At 45.8% G+C, this 23,964-nt stretch overlaps 3 protein-coding genes and 1 long non-coding RNA gene across 4 annotated transcripts; 3 read left to right on the top strand and 1 right to left on the bottom strand.

Moving 5' to 3' along the window:
• Positions 1-1,387: 1,387 nt before the first annotated feature.
• LOC101762946 (F-box/LRR-repeat protein 3) lies at positions 1,388-5,043 on the top strand. Its single transcript, XM_004979832.2, has 7 exons — positions 1,388-2,291; positions 2,921-3,043; positions 3,156-3,260; positions 3,379-3,778; positions 3,869-3,998; positions 4,089-4,383; positions 4,478-5,043. Exons 1-7 carry the CDS (start codon positions 1,635-1,637, stop codon positions 4,745-4,747), a joined length of 1,980 nt encoding a protein of 659 aa, XP_004979889.1. The 5' UTR covers positions 1,388-1,634; the 3' UTR covers positions 4,748-5,043.
• A 57-nt stretch (positions 5,044-5,100) lies between these two features.
• Positions 5,101-9,593, top strand: LOC111258132. Its single transcript, XR_002678698.1, has 3 exons — positions 5,101-5,852; positions 6,697-8,923; positions 9,022-9,593. It is a non-coding gene; the product is annotated as an uncharacterized LOC111258132 (long non-coding RNA).
• A 292-nt stretch (positions 9,594-9,885) lies between these two features.
• LOC101762540 lies at positions 9,886-13,913 on the bottom strand. The gene is made up of 7 exons (XM_022828833.1): positions 13,577-13,913; positions 12,414-12,605; positions 12,058-12,330; positions 11,623-11,725; positions 11,152-11,270; positions 10,878-11,045; positions 9,886-10,764 (listed from the first exon to the last, which is right to left on the bottom strand). Exons 1-7 carry the CDS (start codon positions 13,874-13,876, stop codon positions 10,186-10,188), a joined length of 1,734 nt encoding a protein of 577 aa, XP_022684568.1. The 5' UTR covers positions 13,877-13,913; the 3' UTR covers positions 9,886-10,185.
• Positions 13,914-17,838: 3,925 nt separating this feature from the next.
• Positions 17,839-23,257, top strand: LOC101761326. Its single transcript, XM_004979828.3, has one exon. It carries the CDS (start codon positions 18,319-18,321, stop codon positions 23,188-23,190), a length of 4,872 nt encoding a protein of 1,623 aa, XP_004979885.1. The 5' UTR covers positions 17,839-18,318; the 3' UTR covers positions 23,191-23,257.
• Positions 23,258-23,964: the final 707 nt, after the last annotated feature.

The raw sequence follows: 23,964 nt of genomic DNA, 5'->3' as shown, positions 1-23,964 counted from the left end.
CCACCCCCCCACCAGGGTTCAAAGTTCATGGCTCAATACCGGTGTTTATCGATTTTAGGAGTACAACTATAGAGGGAAAGTGCATACACATGTTTAATTTACATTAGATCTTGTGCGTATTAAATTAATCTCTAGAGATGTGCATTTGTGCATGTGATGGTGTACATCAGTGCACGTGTTTAGCGTGTCCGTCTTCAATGTACTTTTAAGAAAACCAATAAACACTTGGACGATGGGGCTACTTGGTCCGTTCACCACGCCACGACTTGCGACCATCATAAAAAGCTAGGCTAGTGTTGCTTTCTGACAAATGCTGCGGTGCGCCACAACAAAACTGCTCAACTGTAGTTCATTTTCACGCCACGGTTGTGGCGTCGGATTTTGACGCTGCAACTTCGGCGGTGGCGCATGTGTGGCGTGGCTACTCATGGCCGACAACAAAGCAGGTCTAATGTAACTAATTGATACTCTGATCTCTTCAATAATTGATGATAACTTTTAGCATATGTATACTAAAGAGATTTTCTAACTTGGAGTAATAGATGCCTAACTTGGAAGAAGCAAAGTGATAAGCTAGGTATAAGGACCACCTAAACGATGAATAAGCAAGGATAAAAGATTACTCAGGCTGTTGTTTGAATGTGGAGAGAAAAAAAAAAGAAAGATGAGAACCCAAATGAGTTAAAAGTATGGATTTTACTTAATAATTAGAGAATCTCAAATCCCTCTACTTATTTTAATCAGAAAAAAAAATTTCTAACATATGGTCGGACCGTAACATTTTCGCTCGTATCTATTATATTATATCTATAACTACTACCTCACGTACCACCTCAACGAACCTCTTCCCCCTCGTCCCTCCCCGCCATCCTCCATCTCCACTTAAAAAACAAATTTATCACCCTCCTCTCTTTGCAAATATCACTATCCACCGGTGACCATTCCGGAAAAAGAAACAGATCCGGTCATCCCGCTCCCTCGAAATCCACAACGCCCGGGCCCACACGTCAGTATCCTCCACTGACACTTCCTCTCTCCTTCCTTCAACCGGCCACCATTAAACAACTCCTCTGTGCTTCGTCCGCAGCAAAGCCAAGGCCTTGTTTAGTTGGGGAATTTGGGAGGTGCCAAATTACTGTTACAGCACTGTAGCACACTGTAGCGTTTCGTTTGTATTTGTGAATTATTGTCCAAATATTGACTAATTAGGCTCAAAAGATTCGTCTCGCAAAGTACAACAAAACTGTGCAATTAGTTTTTAATTTCATCTACATTTAGTACTCCATGCATGTACCGCAAGTTTGATGTGATGGGGAATCTTCTTTTTGCATAGTGTCAAAGTTGGAAGTTGGGAGTAACTAAACATGGCCCAAAGCTTCCTCCTCCGTCTGCTCTCCTCTCCCTTCCCATTCTCTCTCCACCCACCTCACACGCCGCGCCGCCACTGCCGCAAGCTGCAAGCACCTTCCTCCTCTTCCCCGCCGCTGCCGGCCAACGCTCGCTCGCCGTCGCCCCCAGCTAACCAGCAATCCTCGCTAGCTTCGCTAGTGGGCGCCCAACGAGCTTCCCGGCGCGCGCTTCCCACAACCAGCTCGACCGGCGGGATCGGATCTCGACCGTCGTCGCCCCGCGAGATGAGCCACGACGACCCCGGCAGCTCCTCCGCCGGCGCCGGCGCGGGCGTGGACGCGCTGTCGCTGGACCTGCTCGCGCACGCGCTGGCGGGCGTGCGCGACCCGCGTGACCGCAAGTCCTGCCGCCTCGCCAGCCGCGCCTTCGCGCGAGCCGAGGCCGCGTCGCGCCGGTCGGCGCGCCCGCTCCGCCGCGAGGTGCTGCCCCGCGTCCTCCGCGCCTTCCCGGCGCTCGCCGCGCTCGACCTCTCCGCGTGCGCGGGGCTCGACGACGCATCCCTCGCCGCCGCGCTGCCGCCCGGCGCCGGCGCCGAGATGGGCGTGCGGCGGGTGCGGCTGGCGCGGGCGAGCGGCGTTGGGTGGCGCGGCCTGGAGGCTATGGTGGCAGCGTGCCCGAGGCTGGAGGCCGTCGACCTGTCCCACTGCGTCGCCGCTGGGGACAGGGAGATGGCCGCCCTCGCCGCTGCCGCGGGGCTCCGGGAGCTCGTCATGGACAAGTGCCTCGGCGTCACCGACGTCGGGCTCGCCAAGGTCGCCGTCGGGTGCCCCGGGCTGGAGAAGCTCAGCGTCAAGTGGTGCCGTGAGATCTCCGACATTGGCATCGAGCTGCTCGCCAAGAAGTGCCCCGAGCTTCGCAGCGTTGACATCTCCTACCTCAAGGTAGCATCCCTGAAATTCGTATCAGTCTCTTTGGTCAGTAGTACGATTGGTCTGAAGCCTCTGATGGATTCAATTGAAAATGATTGCGACTTGACCTGTCGAGAATTCAGAAGTGTTCAATCATCTGTGAACTGACTAGAATGGGGGACAAATGTGGCAATGTTAGTAGGATGATGTTTCCTTAATAAAAACAGTAAGATTCTTCTTAGAGTTTAATAGTTTATGAGATTGTTCCCTTGCCAACATAGATGCTATTTCGCGTGTGCGAATCAAGTGAGCTGGAAAGATTCAGTATTAATTTATGCATTTACTTGCTGGTACAGTGTTTGGTTAAAAATCGAATGCTTGTTCAAATGGAAAATGGTGTTCCAAAAAATGGTAGCTTGAGACAATGTGATTAGAAGTTCTGTAATCTGGAATGTTTAGCATCTTCATATTGCTCGGTCAATGTTTACCATGCATTTTGACTTAAAGATAGAATAAAGATTCAGTTGAACTTAACGGGGCGCCATTGACATGCACATTCCTGCTATCTAGTTTACAATGGATACATATGGCTCGATGAATTCTCCCTGTTTCTTACTATGAAAATCCAAGAATGCTCCAATTTCTTGTCTCTTGTTTTGCAGGTAAGCAATGAATCCCTTAGATCACTCTCCACTCTCGAGAAGTTGGAGGATATAACAATGGTCTGCTGCTTGTTTATAGACGATGATGGCCTACAGATGCTAAGCGCAGGCAACTCACTGAAGGTAATCACCTTGCAGGGATGCCGATCTTGTATGGATTCACTTCGTATACTATGATGTGAACTTTCTTTGATACCTTTGTGCTTACTGCATTTTTCAACCTCATCTGTTCCAGAGTATTGATGTATCGAGGTGTCCCCATGTGACTTCTGAAGGCTTAGCTTCACTTATAGTCAGTCAAAGATTTATCCAAAAAATCAATGCTGGACACAGTTTGCATGTGAGTAGAGTTCCTTTGCTCTTTTTGCGCTTTTGAGAACTCACGATGGAAATGAATGCCATTTAGCAGTCAAATCCACACTGCCAGTGGTTGTTCACCTTCTGCTTTACACCTGCAGGAGATAGAGACTTGCTTTCTATCCAAGTTATCAACAATATGCGAGACTTTGACTGTTTTAAGACTCGATGGCCTTGAAATTTTTGCCTCAAATCTACAGTCCATCGGTGACAGCTGCAAAAACCTGGTTGAAATTGGGCTCAGCAAATGCAATGGAATTACAGATGATGGTATAGCTTCACTTGTAGTCAACTGCAGCTACCTAAGGACTATCGACGTTACTTGCTGCCATCTTCTTACCAATGATGCCCTTGCTGTAATCGCCGAGAACTGTACAATGGTTGAAGCCCTCCGGTTGGAATCCTGCCCTTTTATAAATGAGAAGGGACTAGAGCGAATCGGGACACTCTGCTCCCATCTTAAGGAGATTGACCTCACTGATTGCCGCATTGATGATGAGGGTAATTGAAAGATAGCTGTGCATTCAATTGTTTTTCTCGAATATTTCATCGTTGCTTTGAAGCTTCATTTTTTTATGTCCTTCATTTCAGCTCTGCGGCATTTAGCAAACTGCTCAGAACTGCAAATCTTGAAGCTTGGCCTCTGCTCAAGCATTTCTGATAAAGGCCTTGTTTATATTGGTTCAAACTGTGGAAAGCTTGTGGAACTTGATCTGTACCGGTAATTGATGTGTATATATGGTTTAGTAATTAATTATAGGTTAACCATTGATCACTGAACACAAAGTGCACTTCTTTCTCTTCCTCACAGTTGCAGCGCTATTACTGATGAAGGTCTGGCGGCCCTAGCGCATGGTTGCAAGAAGATCAGGATGCTAAATCTACGCTACTGCACCCAAATCACCGATACTGGTTTGAAGCACCTAAGCGCTCTGGAAGAGCTCACACACCTTGAGATGAGATGCCTGGTGCGCATCACAGGCATCGGCATCACCTCCATCGCCATTGGTTGCACGAGCCTGGTTGAACTGGACCTGAAGCGCTGCTATTCTGTGGATGATGCTGGGCTCTGGGCACTTTCAAGATACTCCCAAAATCTCAGACAAGTAAGAACTCATAAACCTTCTTTTGGCTTTGTCTTCTGTTTTCCATTGTCTATGAATGAGCAACTCAATATTTTGTTGGTCGGTTTGTTTGCAGCTTACTATATCCTACTGCCAAATCACTGGTCTGGGACTGTGCCATCTGCTGGGCTCCCTGAGGTGCCTCCAGGACGTGAAGATGGTCCACCTCTCCTGGGTCTCCATCGAAGGGTTCGAGATGGCACTGCGAGCCTCCTGCGGGAGGCTGAAGAAGCTGAAGCTGCTGGGCGGGCTGCAGTCCGTGCTCTCCCCAGAGCTGCTCCAGATGCTGCAGGCTTGCGGATGCCGCATCCGGTGGGTCGACAAGCGGCTCGTCTACAAGGGCTGAGCTTGTACTGGCCTGGCGAATCGAGTGGACAGTCATCCTTCAGATCAGAGGAAGAAGATGATCAGCAACGGTGGCCAGCTTTCTTTTTTTTACGCCAAGAGAAGAAGGCCATGTAGCTGGACATGCAATGCGCAAACTTTCAGAATGCAATGCGCAAACTTTCAGAATGTCGACATTGTGATGACTGCCCATGTTGAAACTTGTCTCTGTAACTGGCATTTTCTGGCCCAAACTTGTCCATCTGCAACTGAATTCCTTGCAAAGAAGGGTGAAAGTATAATCTTTTCAGTCGATTCTGAACAGCTTGAGATGTCTGTTTATCGCCGTTGCCGCCGGCGATATCCACGGTCGGCATCGCCTCGACGGCCACCTTCTTGGACGCCGGCGTGCATTGTACATGGCGGCGGCGAGCTCGATCCGATATCCGCAGCGCGGCCGTCGGCGCGAGGGGATCCGGAGAAAGTCGACGGAGGCGAGCGCGGGAAGTATGGTGGCGGGGCTACCGGAGGTCGCCGGCGGGCAGCGGCAGCGCTATCGACGCTGGCGGCGGCCATGTCCGCCGGCACAGATTATTTGCAAAGAGACCCCTAATATAACCGCGATCCAAATACCTGCAAATAACCCCCTGTATTTTACAAATAGACCCCTAATTTGGATCGCAATGAATAGTCGCGATCCGAATATGTACATTTAGCCCCCTGGATTGGATCGCGATTAATAATCGCGATCCGATTTTTTGCATAAATGCCCCTGGTTCGGATAGGCTTCTCCCCCCGGCCGTCCGCCGCCCGCCGTCGCCGTGCTCCCCGTCCTCCACGCCGACGGAAGGGCAACGCTGCATCGTCTCCCGCAGCTGCGCGCCGTTCGCAGCTTGGCCTTGCTCTCCCCTCGCACCGGCGGGCCGCGACAGCGCAGGCGATGACGCTGGCACTGTCGGCGGTCTCTGCGGCCAGTCATCATTCCGGGCGCCGCGACGCGTTTCGTCGCCGGCTTGTGCGGTCGGCGCAGCGCCCCGTTCCTTTTCCGGCGGCTGACCCTGCGCTAAGGACTTTTGCGGTCACAAAAAGATGCCGCAGCGCTGAATCTTCAGCTTTGCAACTAGCAGGTGATTTCCTAGCTTTCCTCAGCTTCAAAGTTCTCCTACCTTTTGAAGGATTCAATCCAGGTGCTGGTTTGATTGTGAAGAGACATAAATTTTGTCACGAGCATACTCTACCTGTTGCAAAAGGGGAGTCATTTGCAGTTCCGTACACCAGGGACAACAACAAAAAATTGTGTAGGAGTACGAAATTTTTCAAATTTCTTGGAAGTCTTTGATGGATTGAATCGAAATTGCTTGTGGCTTGACCTCTCTCTCAAGAATTCACAGTGTTCAATCATGTGCGGACCGACTAGAATGAGTGCCAAATTCGCAATGTTAGTAGGATGCTGTTTCTTTCAGAGATTATGACTCTTGTTAGAGTTTAGTTCCCATGCCAAAGTTTGATGCTATTTTTGCGTGCTGAATCAGATGAGCTGGAAAGATTCAGCATTTATGAATTTACTGGCTGTTATAATGTTTGATTAAATATTGGATGCTTGCTAGAAATTGAACATGGTGTAACCAAAAGAACGTTATAACTTGCCTTGAGACATTGTGATTAGAATTTCTGAAATCTGAAACGCTTAGCATCTTCATGTTACCTGCTCAGTGTTTACCATGTATTTTGACTTCAGACGTTAGAGAATTGAAATTCAGCAGAAGTTCATTGAATTTACTTAGGTTCTATTCATAAAATTTGGTCCTGCGTCATAGACTAAAGTTCACTTGCCCATTTGAACAAATTACATGTGTTTTCCTTCTGTCTGGTTTACAATATTGGATACCTAATGGGGCTCGATGGTTCTGATTGTTTCTTATACTATGAAAAATCCAAGAATGCTCAAATTTCTTGTCTCTTGTTTCGAAGGTGAGCAATGAATGCCTAAGATCACTCTCCACTCTTGAGAAGTTAAGATTACATAGCAATGGTTGGCAGCTTGCTTATAGACGATGATGGCCTACAGATGCTAAACGCAGGCAACCTGCTGCAGGTACACCTTCCAAGGATGGAGATTTTGTGCAGATTCACTTTGTATGATATGTTGCTAGGTTTTCTTTGATACTTTTGTGCTTATTCCATTTTCAACCTCATCATCTGTTCCAGAGTGACTTCTCAGGGCTTAGTTTCACTCATTGACAGTCAAAGGTTTATCTGAAAAATAAATGCTGGACACAGTTTGCATGTGAGTAGAGTTCCTTTGAGATCCTGGGTGACAGCTGATTGGCCTAAGCGCGTCTATGGATCAGGCAATTGCATGCTTGGAGTGCCGGACATGATCGATCCATCGATGTGCCCCCAACCTCATGGATGGGTGTCGATCGCACGACGAGATTGTCATTGCATATGCGTCAACCAAGGAGAAGTAGCTAAAAAAAGGGAACACGCTTGGAACGAGGGAATCACTAACCGCTAATGAAATGAGCACGGCGCCTACAAAAGGCCATGACATTGAAGCATCTACCCAAGCAACAATCACACAGCATTAAGCTACACACAGAACAAGTTAACGAAGCAGCTAGAGCCTAGCGTATCCATGGCACCCAAGTCGGCGGCGGCTCTGGTCCTGCTGGCGCCGCCGCTGCAAGCCCAGGAGCTCTTGTACTTGATGGTCGACCGTGTATGCCCCGGCGACCGTACGATGCGACGGTGCACGCGTGGCATCGTTGCGCACGCGACCGTCGATCCGTATTGCTGCAGAGCTCTTCGGAAGGCTGTTACCTCCGGCAAGGGCACCCAAATTGCCAATGCTGGTTTGAAGCACCTAAGTGCTTTGGAAGAACTCACACACCTTGAGATGAGGTGCCTGTTACGCATCACAGGCATCATCAGGATCACGTCCATCGCATTTGGTTGCACCAGCCTGATTGAACTGGACCTGAAGTGCTGATGTTCCTGTCAATGATGCAGGGCTCTGGGCACTTTCTAGATACTCCTAAAATCTCAGACAAGTAAAACCTTCTTTTGGCATTTGTGGACCAATCAGCAACTTAACATGTTGTTTTATCGTTTTGTTTGCAGCTTACCATATCGTACTGACAATCATCCTTCAGGCTTGGGATCAGAGGAAGAAGATGACCATGTAGCAAGTAACAACACTTTCAGAATTTTTTTTGACGTTATCATGTACTGTCCATGCTGACAAAATCTCTGTAACTGGCATTTCTGGCAATGCAAAGTGCCAACTTTCAGAGTTTCGACGTTATGAATTATGATGAGTTGATGGCTGTCCATGTTGAAAGTTTTCTCTGTAGTTGGCATTTCTGGCTCAAACTTGGATTCAGAGTTTTCTCTGTCGTCCGGTGGCTGGGCCTGTCGGCGCCGTGCGTGATTTCATTTCTGTTTCCCTCTCCGGGATGAACCGGTCCATGCGCGGGGAGGACGACGAGGCGCCGGTCATGGACGCTGGGCTGCTCGGGTGGCAGTGTCGGAGGGGCTCGTGTCCATCCGGCGGCCAGCGGCGGCGAGCTCGATCCGGTATCCGTAATGTGGCTTGAGCAGAGGCGGCGTCGGCGCGAGGGGCCCATCCGGAGAAAATCGATGGAGGGGAGCGCGAGAAGCACCATGGAGGTATTTCCAGAGGTCGCCGGCAAGCGGCGGCAGCACGATCGACGCCGGCGGCGGCCATGTCTGCCGGCACAGATATTTTGCAAAGAGCCACCTGGATTTGATCGCGGTTATTAATCGCGATCCGATTATTTTCAAATAGACCCCGGTATTTTACAAAGTGCCCCCTGATTATTTGCATAAATACCCCTGGTTCGGATCGGCTTCTCTTCCCGGCCGGCCGCCGCCGTGCTTTCCGCCGGAAGGGTCGAAGACTCGAAGGGAAGCGCCGCATCCTACCCACCAATCTTCCGCTAGCACCCATCCGCCCCCACAGCCGCGCTCCGTTCGCCGCGTCCGCGGGGGTTGGGCATGGCACTGGCGGCGGTCGCTGGGGACGTAGCACATGGGTACGTGCTGATCACCCTTCCCCGGCTGCCGGGATGCATTGCGTCGCCGGCGTGTGTAGTCGGCGCTCCGTTCACCGTCCGGTGGCTGATCCTGTGCGGAGGAGGATCACAAGATGCTCTTCAGCTTTTGCAAATAGCAGGTGATTTACTAGCTTTCGATGGATCCACATGCTAGTTTGGTAGTCAAGAGACATAATTTAGCAATTAGCATGATCATTCCTGTTCTAATGTTTTGCAGTAACGCACATCAGGGACATAATAAAAGCATTCCCAAGTTCAGGAAAACTTTTTTTGCTGACTCATTTCCAAAAGGTTGCCCAAGCATTCAGACAAGTCTGCATTTCGTTCTCAACCACCAGCTGATGGCTCTCATGGGCATCGCGTAGATTTCGTTCACTGGAACTGGGATCATGGATTTGGGTCAAATATTCCCCAAATCCATATCCCTATGAAGGGTATGCTCAATTTTCCAGATCCCAAGTTTTCTGGTTCAAATTCTCACTCCCAATTGGAACGTCTAGGTCGTAATGCTGTTGTTGGTGTTCATCAGAACCGATCTACTAATCCCGCACTCCTGCTTATTCTGATGGGAGTAGTAAAATGCCTAAACTGATCCCTCAATTTTATGGTGAAAATCCTAGGTTGTGCACGACTGCATCTGTAGGTCAGAGGACTACTTTGAGTTTTACAATGTTGAGTCTAGTATGTGGATTGAAGTAGCTTTGATGCACTTTTCTGCTCTAACTGCCTGTTGGTTGCAGTCGGTGGAAAAGCACATCAAAACTTTTTCCTGGTCTGATTTTTGCAGGTTAGTGTTGGATAGGTAGGTTTGGCCAGGATGAACTTAGCAATTTTGTTTCACATAAATCAGAGTGTCTGAATATCTGGACAAGTTTGCCAAACTTGTTCATCAATTGGCAGCTTATGAAAGCAAAACTGAACTTATTTGTCATTTTTGCAATCCAAAAGTGCCGTAGAGCTGAGTCTTCAGCTCTGCAGCTAGCAGGTGATTCCCTACCTTTCAAAGGATTCAGGTGTTGGTTTGATTGCCAAGAGACATAAATTTAGCACGATCATACTACCTGTTGCAAAAGGGGCATCATTTGCAGTTTCACAAGGGACATGACCAAAGCATTCCCAAGTTCCATAATCCTTCTTTACCGAATCATTTCTAAAACATTACCCGAGCATTCAGGCAAATCTGTATCATTCCCATGGTTAACCTAACTCAATATAGATCATGCAGTACATATACATCCAGAAATAACATCAGATCTTTGTTCATGCTACCACTACACTATGCCACTAACTTGGGTTCTACTCTCAACCCATAGTCATAAACCATTTCTAGTGACCTACACTAACAATGCTGCCTATCAATCTTCTTGGTTTTTTGGTCAAGTTAGCCCAACTGGTCATCTGTGTCATCGTCATCGTCCTCTGCAAGCTTGTCAATCAGCATCTCCATTGTCTCAATGTACCTCGGCATGTAATGGTCTCTTATCATGGATCTGGCCAGCCGGATCTTGCCGTACATGCTGCGAGGCGTCTGATAGATGGCAACCACCTCGTCCTGGTCATGATGCTTGCCGGTGCCTTGCTCTTCTGGACATGGCAACACAACCATGTGCATGATTCTTCCAGGAGGGTACAGCTGGTGACGAGGAGAGGGGGTTGGTGATGATCGCAATGATTTCAGAATCTGCTTCATGTGTTCTTGACCTGCTGCTTTCTCCTCCTGGTTAGTCTGCTCAGCATCTGATCTCAGACGGATGAGTTCTTCATCAGAGCATGACGCTGATTCTCTTGTGTTTTGGTCAGTTCCTGCATAGATGGACATCAGTGCTGGAATGCTCATGGCCTGAGTGGGGTTCATCAAAGACTCCAGAGTTTGCCTATTTGCAGCAACAGATGACCAGCAGGATAGTGCAGAGTGTTTCTGCACAGCAGCATGTACATCTGCTGAAAGTTTCAACTCATCCTGGGATGTCATTAGGAATTGAGTCAGCGCACTACAAATTAAAGCAAAGAAGGATACAATCATTTCTGCATCAGTGTGATACAATGATTTCTTTCAAAGAACATGGTGTTTACCATAGGAGTGCCAGATAAGAGCACATTGGTATCAGCAACCTTGGAACCTGGATTGTGTAAGAAGGGAATGTGGGATCGCATGAGATTCACGGAACTATTTACAAATCCCAAGATTCTTGCTTGCTGGATATTTTCTCGAAGGTCTGGAGCCTGTGACGATGCCATAACCTGCAGAAGATTTTATGATAATTGCAAAAAATTATGAGTTTACTAAGCAGAAAACATGTGCTTTGTAGTTTAAGACAGTACTTGAAATTCAGTAGCCGTAAGATACCTCTGTGCGAATAATGGCGGCTGAAGCTCTACCCAAAGATGGCACCAGGTCATTTCTGTTGACAACAGTGGTAATGAAGTCGTTGCCCGACTCAGCCAAATCCCAGGTCATGCAAGCAGCTGGACAGCAGCCCTTCAAACTGTCAGTATATTAGACATCTCAAGACAGGTATTTATATGTCACATCATGCAACCAGATACCAGAAAAATGGGAATATGATAGCTTTTGTGCTTTGTCATGGAAATTTATGGTTTTTCCTATCGAATAAAAAAAGCACTATTGGGTTCTATTAGTTCTATTTCAGACTACTTTTTGCACTTTAATATTAGGAAATTATATGGTCTGAAGTGTTAACAACAATCCACTGCAGTGAAGTTTGCCATTCTTAGTAAATTAACATAATGTGATTTTTTTTCCCTTGCTCTTTGTGTGCTCAATAGTCTAATTTTAGTTTCTGCTTGAATGCCTTACCTGGTCCAAAGGCAATACATGAGGATGAAGATAACTTATTGTCCTCACGTAGCATGTATGTTAGAATTGCAGCAATACCAGCTCCCATTGAATGCCCAATGATCTAATATGAAATTAAAATGGTATAATTCTGTTAGCCAGAAAAAAAAAATTGGGTGCAACGGACTAGTAAAGCATTACTTTCATATATATGTTACTTTTCTACTAAAAATTTCACGGTATTGATTAGTTAAGAGGACAAGCTGACAAATTATCACGCATACTAGGTTCAGCACGTACAGGATTATTTTTTAAACTAAAATTCATCAAGAATCGCAGTTAACTAGTATTATCATGATAATATGTGCATGTATTTTGCAATGTACTTATTTACTTCCTCGCATAAGAAAAATGGGATATACCCTTGAACAAGGTCAAAAAAATTTGGCAAGTTACCTTAATTCTGTACTCTGGGAATTGCTCCACTGCTTTGCTGAGGCACGGGATGGCCTGATCTGCGATCCAACGAGCCGCTGCAACCATTCCACAATGCGCATGTCCAGCCACCAACTTGGATTTACATCCTTCATGTAACACTGAATGCTGGAATGGAACCTCTGCAGCAGTTGCTGCTGTCAGCCGATCCTTAGTGCTGGTCGCGCCCCGAATGAAAAGGAGGAAGCATTTGGTACTTTCATCACGGACTATTGTGAATGCCGGCTTCATAAGCTGAATAGAATCAGTGTTCTTTTAAGGTATCTTCACTTGCAATCTATGCTAGAACACATAAATTGGCTCAGGGTAATGCAAACCTTTGACTTCGTCTTCCTTATGAGAATATCACTCTGCCCATAACCACCTAAGTCTAGAAACACTTCATATGGCTTCTTTGTGAAGAACAAGCAGAGCCTGAGGTATCTGAGAAGTCCAATCAGCTCCTGCCTTACTCCAGGACCTTCCAGGGGTATGCAATTGGTGCCAGTGTACTCATGCTGCAGATTGCCCTGAAAAAGCATTAATGAGAGAAAATGCTATTCAGTATGATGCATCAAAGAATGTTAGCCAAAGCAGGTGTCTCACGACTTTTCGCTAACAAACCAACCGGATTAGCATTGAATCTTTACATTGCACCCAATATATAACAAACTGGTTAGTTTTTTTCCTATATAAATACTGATAGACGGACAATCAGATAGCAAAACTGAATAAAACGGGAAAAAATGGAAAGATTTGTGTTAGATTTGAAAGTTCATATAAAGGCACCATAACCTAGAGTAGGAGAAATTGAAGTGAGAAGCAAAGCTAGAGAGGATGTTTTGTCAGAAATCCTAACTATCCTGAATTCTTCAGAGTTGTCAATGCAATATGTTAACTAACAGAACATGTTCTACTTGGCATCCTCCGGAGCAACTGAAAACAGAAGCTAGACGTTCTTGCAGCAGTGTTTTTTTGCCCTTTTTTTGCATGAGTTCATCGCTGCCATTCACCCTTAACACTTTTTAGGGTTATACATTAATCAAGTCACATTAATTCATCATGTATCGTTGAATCTCAGAGATGAGGAGCACAATCCCTCACCTTATCAGAAATCGGAAAGCCAACTTTATAGTTTGAATGTAAAGTATAGAGGAAAATAAAAATTATTCCTGATAAAGTACAATGACATTTCAAGGCTGCAAACAATCGAATCCCACAAAATTCTCACAAATTGATCAAACTTTAATAGCCTCAGCGCTAAATCCAGAGAAAGAGAGAGAAATTGCAGCAGGGTAAACAAAGATCAAAACTTGCGTACTACTAAATCCAGAAACTAGGCCAAAATGATAGCTTTTTTTTAAATCCAATTGCTCCTTTTTCTATCGGAAAATTAAGCACCTTTTACACCCAAGATCATTTTTTTTTCTTGTTCAATGTTCATGATAAGTAAGCAGAGCCAGGAGCTCTGCAGTCCGAGCAAGAAAGATACTGCAATCACCTGGATGCGCATGTAGCGGTTGATCCCGAAGGCGATGTCCCCGAGCGTCCACTTGCCGAGCGTCTCCGCGTACGCGAGCCCCGCCGTCCTCGCCGTCACCGCCGCCGCCTCCCTCCAGCTCGCCGGCGCGCGCTCCGGCCACCTCTCCTCCCCCTTCTTGGCCTCATCCTCCTCCCACCACCGCTGCCGCCTCAGCGCCTCGGCCGCGTCGCCGCCGGACGCCGAGGAGAGACGCTCCGAGAGCGCGACGTACACCAGCGCCGCCGTCCCCGCCACCGACGCCACCCGCTTCGCCCTCATTCTGCGATCGACGGAGGCGGTGGTTGCCGTGGGCGCCTAATAAAATTGGGAAGATGGATTTAAAGGACGGTTGGACAGAATTGCCCCCCTGTTCATAGTTTCTCTTTCTCCCTCTCCTTTCTAAGAGTTAGAGGAGTTAGAGGTAGAGGTTGTAATCTCTTAGGACTTGTATTAGAGATAACCGAGGAATTATAATTAAGGAGGTGTTTGGGAGGAGGGGGTTAAATTTTAGCTCCCGTCACATCGAATGTTTGACACTAATTAGGAGTACCAAACCTAGACTAATTACAAAATTAATTACACAACCCTTAGGCTAAATCGCGAGACGAATCTATTAAGCCTAATTAGTCCATGATTTGACAATGTGGTGCTACAGTAACCATTCACTAATGATGAATTAATTAGGCAGATTCATCTCGCGATTTAGCCTAGAAGTTCTGCAATTAGTTTTGTAATTAACTTATATTTAATCCTCCTAATTAGTATCCGAACATCCGATGTGACAGGGCTAAAGTTTAGCCCCCTCCTCCCAAACACCCCCTAAGAAATTATAATCGGTTTAAACTTTGGATTGTAATCAAGTCAAACTCTTGTAATCTCTTGACTATTTATATCAACACGTAACCGTGGCGAGTCAAGATAGGCAACCACGTTCCAAACTCTTTCGCTAAGAACATCTTTTAGCGAATGTTCTAAAAAAAGAACTTCTTTTAGCGATTTTTAATAACTTATATGTTCTATAGTATCACATTTGATTTTTTGATACGTGTAATATCCGGAAACCCTGCCCAAGTGACATTTTTGCCAAAGAGAAACAACCATGTTGGTTATAGTGGAGTGGCAAAACTAAAGCGATGCGATCTTTGGGTGGTATTTTTAGACAAGGGATTTTTCGGTGTTATTTTTTTATAAAACGCTAACTTATTTTTCTTTTTACTCAGATTTTGATTTTACGTACACAGAAAGTGTGAGCCTCTGCAAAACATGTCACATGTGCTCCTGTGCTAGTATGAATTTTGTGTTCTTGAGTGACATCACTTTCATCTCATTCATTCTCGATAAGCCACACTTTAATTTGTAGAGTTTTGTTTTCTCAAACATGGCAGTAGTGACCTTTTTATTTAAAAATGACTACGAATGCCTTTCAAAAATTTTATATTGAAATATGAAGTATATGTTTGCATACTATTTGTTGTGAACAAAGTAGCTTCGGATCACAACTCCAATTTTTATGTTAAAGTATCCTTAAATAGAAAACAATGATTAAACCTACCCTTGAAGAACACTCCGTTATCTAAAAAAAATCAAGTATCCATGCGCACAGAGAGTTAATAAATTCCTCGCAGAGAAAAAAAACTAGCAGAAAAAAAGAAAGAGTGTATAAATTAAATGGGATCGGTAGTTTCGAGCAAAAAAAAAAATGTGCACGCATGACTACCATTATTTTCTTTTTTGAGCCTGCATGACTTTCATTTTAGGCAAAGGGCATTTTCGGCAACCTGTGGCAGCGCATCACCGCAGGATGCCAAAGGGCTATGCTCTGCGTATTGGATATTCCTCTGGCGAGAACCGGAAGATCCCATGCGTCCACTCGATCGGACAGTCACTGAGTCGCCATCAAGCCTCTATTCCTCTCTACGAAAGATGAACAATCTCCGTATCCAAATTGGGATGCTTGATTTTCTTAATATTGTTTATTTTTTTTGAAAATGGAAGGCTTGATTCAATCCTCCCTTTTTTTTGGTGCCAAATAATCCAACTTTACTCTAGGGATGAAAAAGCTAGGGACTCACGTTGCTGAGAACCGGTACTTGCACAAGATCAAAAGTCGATTGCTGAGAACCTATTGGTTAGTGTTGAGAAAGAAAGAGGAAACATTACCAATTGATATACAGGATTTGCAAAGATAAAATGATTTATTCAGATACAATGTTCTAAATAGTGGGCTACAACATTTCACGGAGAACTTTGTTCAGCCGATACATCTCTGCTATAGCTCGCTATAGTGTCACTATAGCCCGCTATTTAGTACAACGCAGTCACAGCGGCAGTTGGCGAAAACCACTATAGTGTCACTATAGCCCGCTATTTAGTACAACACAATCATAGCGGCAATTGGCGAAAACCAATACAGTGCCGCTATTTGGAACACTGTTCAGATACGAATAATAGTTCAGCTATGAAATTAATCAAGCAAAATAATAATTGTTCCGAACCTATCGTATAAAAAGAAACAAGCTTCGTTGTACCAAAGCACACCAATGGAGCAAGACAACTACGCTTAGTTTATTGGAAGCCAAAGGGGTTTATATTTTCACCCAACGAATATCGCGCTAAAAAGATTGATGAGTATCATGAACAATAGCATATAGCCGAGCAATGGTTGATTGGCAAGGATCATCAATTTGTTGGGGTGTAGATTCTTGAGAAAAGGAGAAGAGATTAAAGTGCCATCAAACAACAAACTCAATATAAATTGACATGGTTCTCCAACATATTTGATAAGGAAAGATTTACAAGTACTTTACCTAATAATTAATTGCAATATGATTTGTATAATAATACAATCAGGCATTAATAAAGGACAATTGGCCGGGATTTCCCCGAAATACAAGTGAATGATCAATTGTTCTCAATAAATACAATTGGTCCGAATAGAAAAAAAATTATTAGTTCAGTCATCATTGGTTGATCCAACAGAAGGCAAAAAATGATTATCGGTGAATACAGATTGAAGACTTCAAGTTAGGATAAAAGTACATTGTTTATCAAGCACAAATTGAAAATACTCTGCAAGGTGGTGACTTGTAAAAATTACAGTGAGGACGCCATTCGCTGGGAGGCACGCTAAAGTCAGGTCAAAGTGGTGTAAATCAAATTATCAACTGTTGATGTATGTAACACTACTGAAGTCAAAGGCCGTGATAAGCGTACTTTCAGTTTTGTTCTGGATACATATTAAAAAGAGAAGAATGCAAAGAGTGTTAATCAGCATCCAAATAAAATTAAGCAATCAAGGTTATCTGTGAGACACGAGTTTGAAAAGGTAGAGGTCAGCGATGGGGAGAATTCCATGCAGCAGCAACTCATCAAGGGGATGGTATGATGATCAATGGATACCGCCACCAACACATTTTGGGCCACACCTCAATCAGAGTTTGCAGCTTCAGAACAACCAATATAATGCCAAAAATGCAATTACATGATAAAGATTGTTTTGATCAAAAGAATCTGTATAGAGGCTAAGAGAAAGAAAAACAAGTTTCTCATGTCAAAGGGAGGGTTGGAAGGATAAAAGTTCAAATTTGTCTACAAGTGATTAAAAACCTATTAATGTGTTGGAAACTTGAGCTGGCTGATGATAGAAGATAGATGAAGCTATCGATTATTGATACTTTAGATCCCGCGGCTCCTTCTCAGCCTGGCTACTGGCCAGTAGATACTAATATATTATTTTGGAAATTGGCGATTAAATTTTGATGTTCAACACCATGGCAAGTTAAACCGCATCTTAATACATTCAACAGACAGAGTAGCAGTTTTTTTGGCTGTTGTGGTCCAATTTCTTTCCATCATGCATCCATGCCCTCATGGATTAGATGCACAGCCTCAAGATGGGGAAGGAATAAATAAAGGTAATATAAAGAGAGGGAAATCAAAGCCTGACAGTGCCTTGTTATCTTTGCATGCAAGACAAAGGCATATTCTGATTAGCATAGCTCCTTTTAATTTGTCTGTTGATTTTAATGGTGAAAGTTGATTGATTGAGCGCTCTATCCATTTCCTGATGGTAAGGATAGAGTTGAGGGATGTGCCATACTACTAGATCAGAGAATAAAGGTAAAGAGGATATTAATTGACCTGAGGCATAGAGGTGATTATTTGTGTGTAGTGCATGTAATTGTTTGTTCTTTAATTTAAAAGGGGAATTGGATGATTTACTCACCTTTTGTTCATTCCGTGCCTTGCTTCAGCGTGCTGTTTTGTCAGACAATGTGTAGAATACTAGATGCTGGAACAGCTCGACAAGAAAATCAAGTAAAGGATAAAGGGATTCATTGGGCCCTGGTACTGAACTAAAAAACGACTCAAAGAATCCTCAATAGAAGAGCACCATGCATGCTTTGCCTCACCTGGAAGAATCCTCAATGGAACTAGCTTGGTAGGCATGGAAGCTAGGCCAAACCATTAATTTCTGCAAGAAATGGATTGGAGCTGCATACCTAGCTTGCACCGCAGAACCGGTGTTGAGGAGAAGAAACCTACCAAACCCAACCACGCACCTACGCAAATGCATGCATAATCCAATGCACCATTGGCCAGCCTCCTAGCTCCTAGCTCGTTCGTCATCGTTGGTCCAAGTTCAATTATAGCCAAGCTAAACTGAACTAAGGCTAGCGAGGTAGCTGCTACCGGCCGGCACCAGAGCAGCCGCTGGTGCCATGGCCGAGCTCGCGGCCGGCGCCGTGAGCTCCCTGCTGGGCGTCCTCCGGAACGAGGCCCTGCTGCTGCGGCGCGTCGGGCACGACGTGGAGTTCATCAAGGAGGAGATGGAGAGCATGAACAGCTTCCTGGAGCACCTGGCCAGGACGACGCCGCCCGGCGGCGAGCACGACGAGCAGGTGCGCACGTGGATGAAGCAGGTCCGGGACCTCGCCCACGACTGCAGCAACTGCATCGACCGCTACCTGCAGCGCGGCGACCCGGCGATCCACCGCGCCCGGAGCGGCCTCCGGCGCTACGCCTGGTGGGCTTACTGGCTGGTGCAGGAGATGCTCGCCCAGCACGCTGCCGCCGTCCGGCTGCGCGAGCTCAAGGAGCGGGCTCGCGACGTCGGCAACCGGCGGGTGAGGTACGGCGTGGAGCTCCCGCGCAAGTCACCGGAAGGTGCTGATATGCTTGCTGGCAGAGAATACAAGGAAGGAGAAGGAGGAGGCGGCGACGACGATGACGACGTTCATAATCAAGTTATGACAGTGGCAGCCTACAGCTCTGATGCCCGTCGAAGAGCTCTAGAGCCTTGCACTCTGGAGGACTACTGCACCAGGAAGCTAGCCGAGTGGCTCGAGCTGCAAGCCAACACAAAAATGGAGGGGTCGATTCCATCCATCTCCATAGTCGTGCCGGATGCAGCACGCGCCAGGGCCATTGCACGTGAAGCTCAGGATTTGGCGCAGGCTCGTTGTTTCCAGAAATCAATCTGGATCGACCTGCCGAATGTGCAGCAATCGTGGGATCTCCCACTGCTAACCAGGGAGATCCTCTCCTACATCCTGCATGAATGCGAGGGAGACCATCGATCGCATTACGATCACAGAAGGCATGTATTCAATACCATGTGGGAAAAGGCCGATGGAATAAACGTCCACGATAAGATTAAGGAAGTCGGGACTAAGATTGGAGAAGTCGAGAAGAAGATAGTAGAAGCCGAGGGGAGCAATAATAGAGCTGATGAAGGAAGCAAGAGCTCTATCCCCTCCGAGGAACCCTTAGGTGTACTCCTCCATGCTCTGAGGCTCAACACAGAGGGGCCTCACTCACGTCAGGAGCAAGAGCCATTGTCATCGTTTGGAAAGATTCTAAATGAGACCGCCGAGATGCTCAAATGGCATATGGAAGCTGTTTCTGCAGCTGCAGGGAAGGAGCCTAAGAAGCCCCCAATTTGTCTCCATGTTACACAATATGAAGACATACTACAGAAGGTGTACCCTAACCTAGCCAGTGGCAGGAAGCTCCCAGAAGAAGCAGGTGATTCTGCTACTTCTGCAACCGGAACCCCCACTGATCTGCTCCCCAAAGAAGTCACCCACAACCACAAGATTACACTAGAAGTTATACGGGAGCTGCCTCCCGAGCCCCAACTGCTGCCAGGCCCTGCGGTTGGCGGCGTGCAACAGGCCAAAGGTGATGCCAAAGATCAAACCAAGGAGGGTCAACCTGTCGACAAGATCCCATCGGAGAACAATGCCAAAGATCAAACCAAGGAGGGTCAACCTGTCGACAAGATCCCATCGGAGAACAAGAAGACACGGCTGGTGATCAAAGGGACAGTCGACATGGTTACGCTAGACATGATAGGGGGAGCTGCTGCCAAGAGCCAAGCAAGTACAGATACCCCAGGTGGTAAAAGTGGGATAAAAAATAGAGCCATTGCTGCTGCTGTCAAAGAAGCAAAGGAGAGCCTCCCCAGGATAGAATGGCCGATTAGGAGGCAGCTGATGATCAAAGGGATAGTGGACGAGATTAAGAAGCATCTAGAAGGTAAAAAGACCCTGATTATCCTCCAAGATGAAAAAGACTACGTATCACGGTACTGGGAGGAGACCAGGAAAACTTTGGGGCTGTTGGGGGATCTTGCCACTGCTGGCAGTTCGGTCGCAGTGATAATCATCACCTCCAAAAACGAGAAGGCCGAACAGTATTGCTATCCGCAGGGGGAGCCTATAATCTATTCTCTAGTTGGTCTCTACCATAATATTGTGCTCCAGCTTACAAGCCTGCAGCAGGCCCATGCAGAAAATGAAGATGGCAGCAACAATTCCAAGATTCTCCGTGCGATCCTGGATAAGTGCGATCCGCACGAATTTTGCATGAAGATGTTTGCCCATGCTCTGTATGCGAATCCTAATAGGAGCAAAGAGGAGCTGAAAATGTTGCTTGACACCCTGCAGCATCCGAAGAAATCATTGGCCACCAATGCTAAAAAGATATTCAAGTTCTCTTATAGAGATCTACCTAGAGAACATAAGACTTGTTTGTTATACCTAGCTATCTTCCCTCAAGGTCACAAAATCAGTAGATCAATCTTGATAGGGCGATGGCTTACAGAAGGGTTGATAACCAAGGAAGATTGGCCAGCTGCAGTTCGTCATGCTGAGAGATGTTTTGATGCTCTCATCGACCGGTGGCTTCTTTGGCCTGGCGATATTGGTGTTGCAGGGAGGGTCAAGAGTTGTGTGCTAGGTGATCTAATCCATGGATTTATAACCAAGGCTGCCAAGAAACAACACATTCTGGACGCACGGCTATCACACCTCTGGGCTCACCACTTCTCCATCTTCAGTGGTCTTCGACTGCGAGCCTCTGATAGCATCGACAAGTTTGTGAAGAAGCTACCTACATATTCACCTCAACTACCATCGCTGAAGCTGCTAGATTTAGAAGGTTGCCATTGCTTGGACAAGAATCGCCGCTACCTCAAGGACATTTGCAGCAGGATATTTCTTGTCAAGTATTTGAGTCTAAGGGGAACAAACATTACCTATCTGCCCACTGAAATCAACAACCTCCATGAGCTTGAAGTATTGGACATCCGGCAAACCAAGGTGAATGAGTGCGCTACAAGAGATATTGTGCTCCTAAAGCTAAGGCGCCTGCTTGCTGGTCATGTTGATCCCAGAGCTAGCAGTGATGACAAGCTTGTTAGGGATGACAAGTCATTCTCCTATGTCCGGATCCCTCACAAGATTGAGAAAATGGAAAACATGGAGGTACTATCAAAAGTCAAGGCTTCAAGGAAAGGACGCGAGTTAAAAGACATTAGAAAGCTATGGCAGCTCAGGAAGCTCGGTGTGGTTATCGATGATAATGAAGATCACCTCAGGAATTTTCTTCGAGCAATCGGTGACCTTAATGATTGCCTCCAGTCTCTTTCAATCACTATACCCGAAACCACAAGTCAAGGTGCCAACCCCGACAATAAGAACTTCTTGCAGAAAGATATTTACAATCGCTTGATACAGCCTCCCAAACTTCTTGAGAGCCTAAGCATCAACGGATCCACACAAAGGGTGAAGCTTCTGTCATTGTTGGCCACAGGTGGCGATGAACTTGCCAAGGTAACTCTGAGTCGCACCTTGTTGAAAGAAGAGAATCTGACAAGCCTTGCAGAGCTTCCCAAATTACATTGTGTCAGGCTCCGACACAATGCATACAGCGGGAAAGAGCTTACCTTCAAAGAGAATGATTTCATGCACCTCAAGTACTTTATTGTTGAGGGAACAAACATACCCAACATTGAAAAAAGCATGACCGAGACTGATATCAAGTTTGAAGATGAAGCAGCTCCTGAGCTTGAGAAGATAGTATTGTCCTTTACCAACATAAGGTCTCTTTGTGGGATCGGCAGGCTTAAAAAATTGAAGGACCTTGAGTTAACACGCAACAAATTCCTTCTTTCATTTTCTCATGATGGAGAAACTCATAATGAAAACACTGACAGTGGAGTTCCCAAACAAAACAATCAGAGTGGAGCACCTGAGCAAAAGACTCAGAACAAAACTCCCTTGCAAAACACTCAAAACAAAGTGGTGGAGCAGAACACTCAGAATGGAGCTGTGGAGCAAAACACTCAAAACGAAGCCCCCCAGCAAAACAGTCAAAGCAGAGCTGTGGAGCAGAACACTCAAAGCAGAGCTGTGGAGCAGAACATTCAGAATGAAGCCCCCCAGCAAAACACTCAAAGCAGAGCCATAGAGCAGAACACTCAGGATGGAGCTCCTGAGCAAAGTGCTGAGAGTGGAGCTATGGAGCAGAACACTCAGAATAGAGCTACGGAGAAGAACACTCAGAACAAAGCTCCCGAGCAAAAAACTCAGAGCAGATTCATATTCGAGGAGAAAGAGTTCGAACATCTCAAGTATTTTCATGTCGAGGATGACAAAATTACCAATATCATCTTTAAAAAAGGAGCAGCTCCTAAGCTTGAGAAAATCGTCTTGTCCTTGACAAATGGAAACTCCAATCTTACTGGGGTCAGAAACCTTTCAAAACTGAAGGAGATCGAGTTGATAGGTGGCAAATTTCTCCTTTCCTCATTCCACGAAGCAGATCAAATTACCAAGGTGACTCTCCGCGACACCCACCTAAAGAAAGATGATCTAAAAAGTTTCCCCATGAAACCAAACCTGCGCTGCCTAGAGCTCTCGGAAAATTCTTATGATGAAAACCAAATTTCCTTGGACGAAAATGAGTTTCCAAATCTTGACCTTCTTATTGTTGACTGCTCTAAAATCAACAGTATTGGCTTCAGCAATAAATCTGCTCCTAATCTGGAGAAGATCGTTTGGACCTTTAAAGAGATGAAGGCTCTATCTGGCATCAACTACCTTCCAAAATTGCAGGAGCTTGAGCTCAATGGTGAAATTGTCCCTCGTGAAGTGAGGAAAGACATTATAGCTCATAAAGGGCAGCATGTTCTTACTCACAAGAAGCCACAGCAACAAGGCCAGGAAAAAAGAAGCACGACAGAAGAGGATGATGAGGAAGGATTTTCACTGTCCTCCTGCTTCTCGAGGATCAAGAATCAGCAGTAGCTGGCTCAGGAAAGGTTCCAAGGTTTCCCTTCTCCATCCTTCTTAACTCCATCCGTTCATCATCAATTCTAGCCTCAATGTGTATGGTGCTTGTGTGTGTTGTGCTGCCTGTCGTGTGTGCATCTCCAGTTCACTCCTCATGTGCTTGTGAGTTTGTTTAACCTACCTGCATGCATGTGTGCCATCTGAGTGCATGCTTGAGCATAGCGGTTTGGATTTCCCTTGTGTGTGTGGCTTTTCTGATCTCTGGATACGCGCAGCATGTCTCTGGATGCATGCTAGCGTATCTTGAGCACATGTAAGTGTGTGTGCTTTTGAGCATGTGGGGCATATGGCTGTTCCAATGCTCATGGATTTGGATGTGTATGTGTGGCTTCCCTCTGGACCATCATCAGCTATGGTTCCGTACATCCATGTAACTAATAAGGGCGACATTTCGCTTAATGATTTCATTACAGTATGTGTGGTCTATGTATATGTTTCTGCTCTGATTGATTGTTTGCTAGAATAATAACATGAGCCATTAATTACGAAACTAAAGAATTTCTATCATGGGTAGCAAAGCAAAGAGGGTGACAAGTTTCAGGTTGCTGTTAGTACCTCAATGCAACTTGTAGTTATGCAACGGGTAAGCTGTGAACATAGCCCCATACACTCTAATTAAGAATTTATAATCCGTGTAATACATACTGTAGTAATAATCCCCAGCTGTTCAAGAATGAGAAATAAAATTACGGGGAACCCCCCCCCCTACTTTGAATCCCTAATTAAACC

The sequence above is a fragment of the Setaria italica genome, chromosome VIII, assembly GCF_000263155.2.
Source record: "Setaria italica strain Yugu1 chromosome VIII, Setaria_italica_v2.0, whole genome shotgun sequence".
Lineage (NCBI taxonomy): Eukaryota > Viridiplantae > Streptophyta > Magnoliopsida > Poales > Poaceae > Setaria > Setaria italica.
The sequence above is the reverse complement of the archived record's forward strand: the minus strand, read 5'-3'. Positions and strand labels throughout refer to the sequence as shown.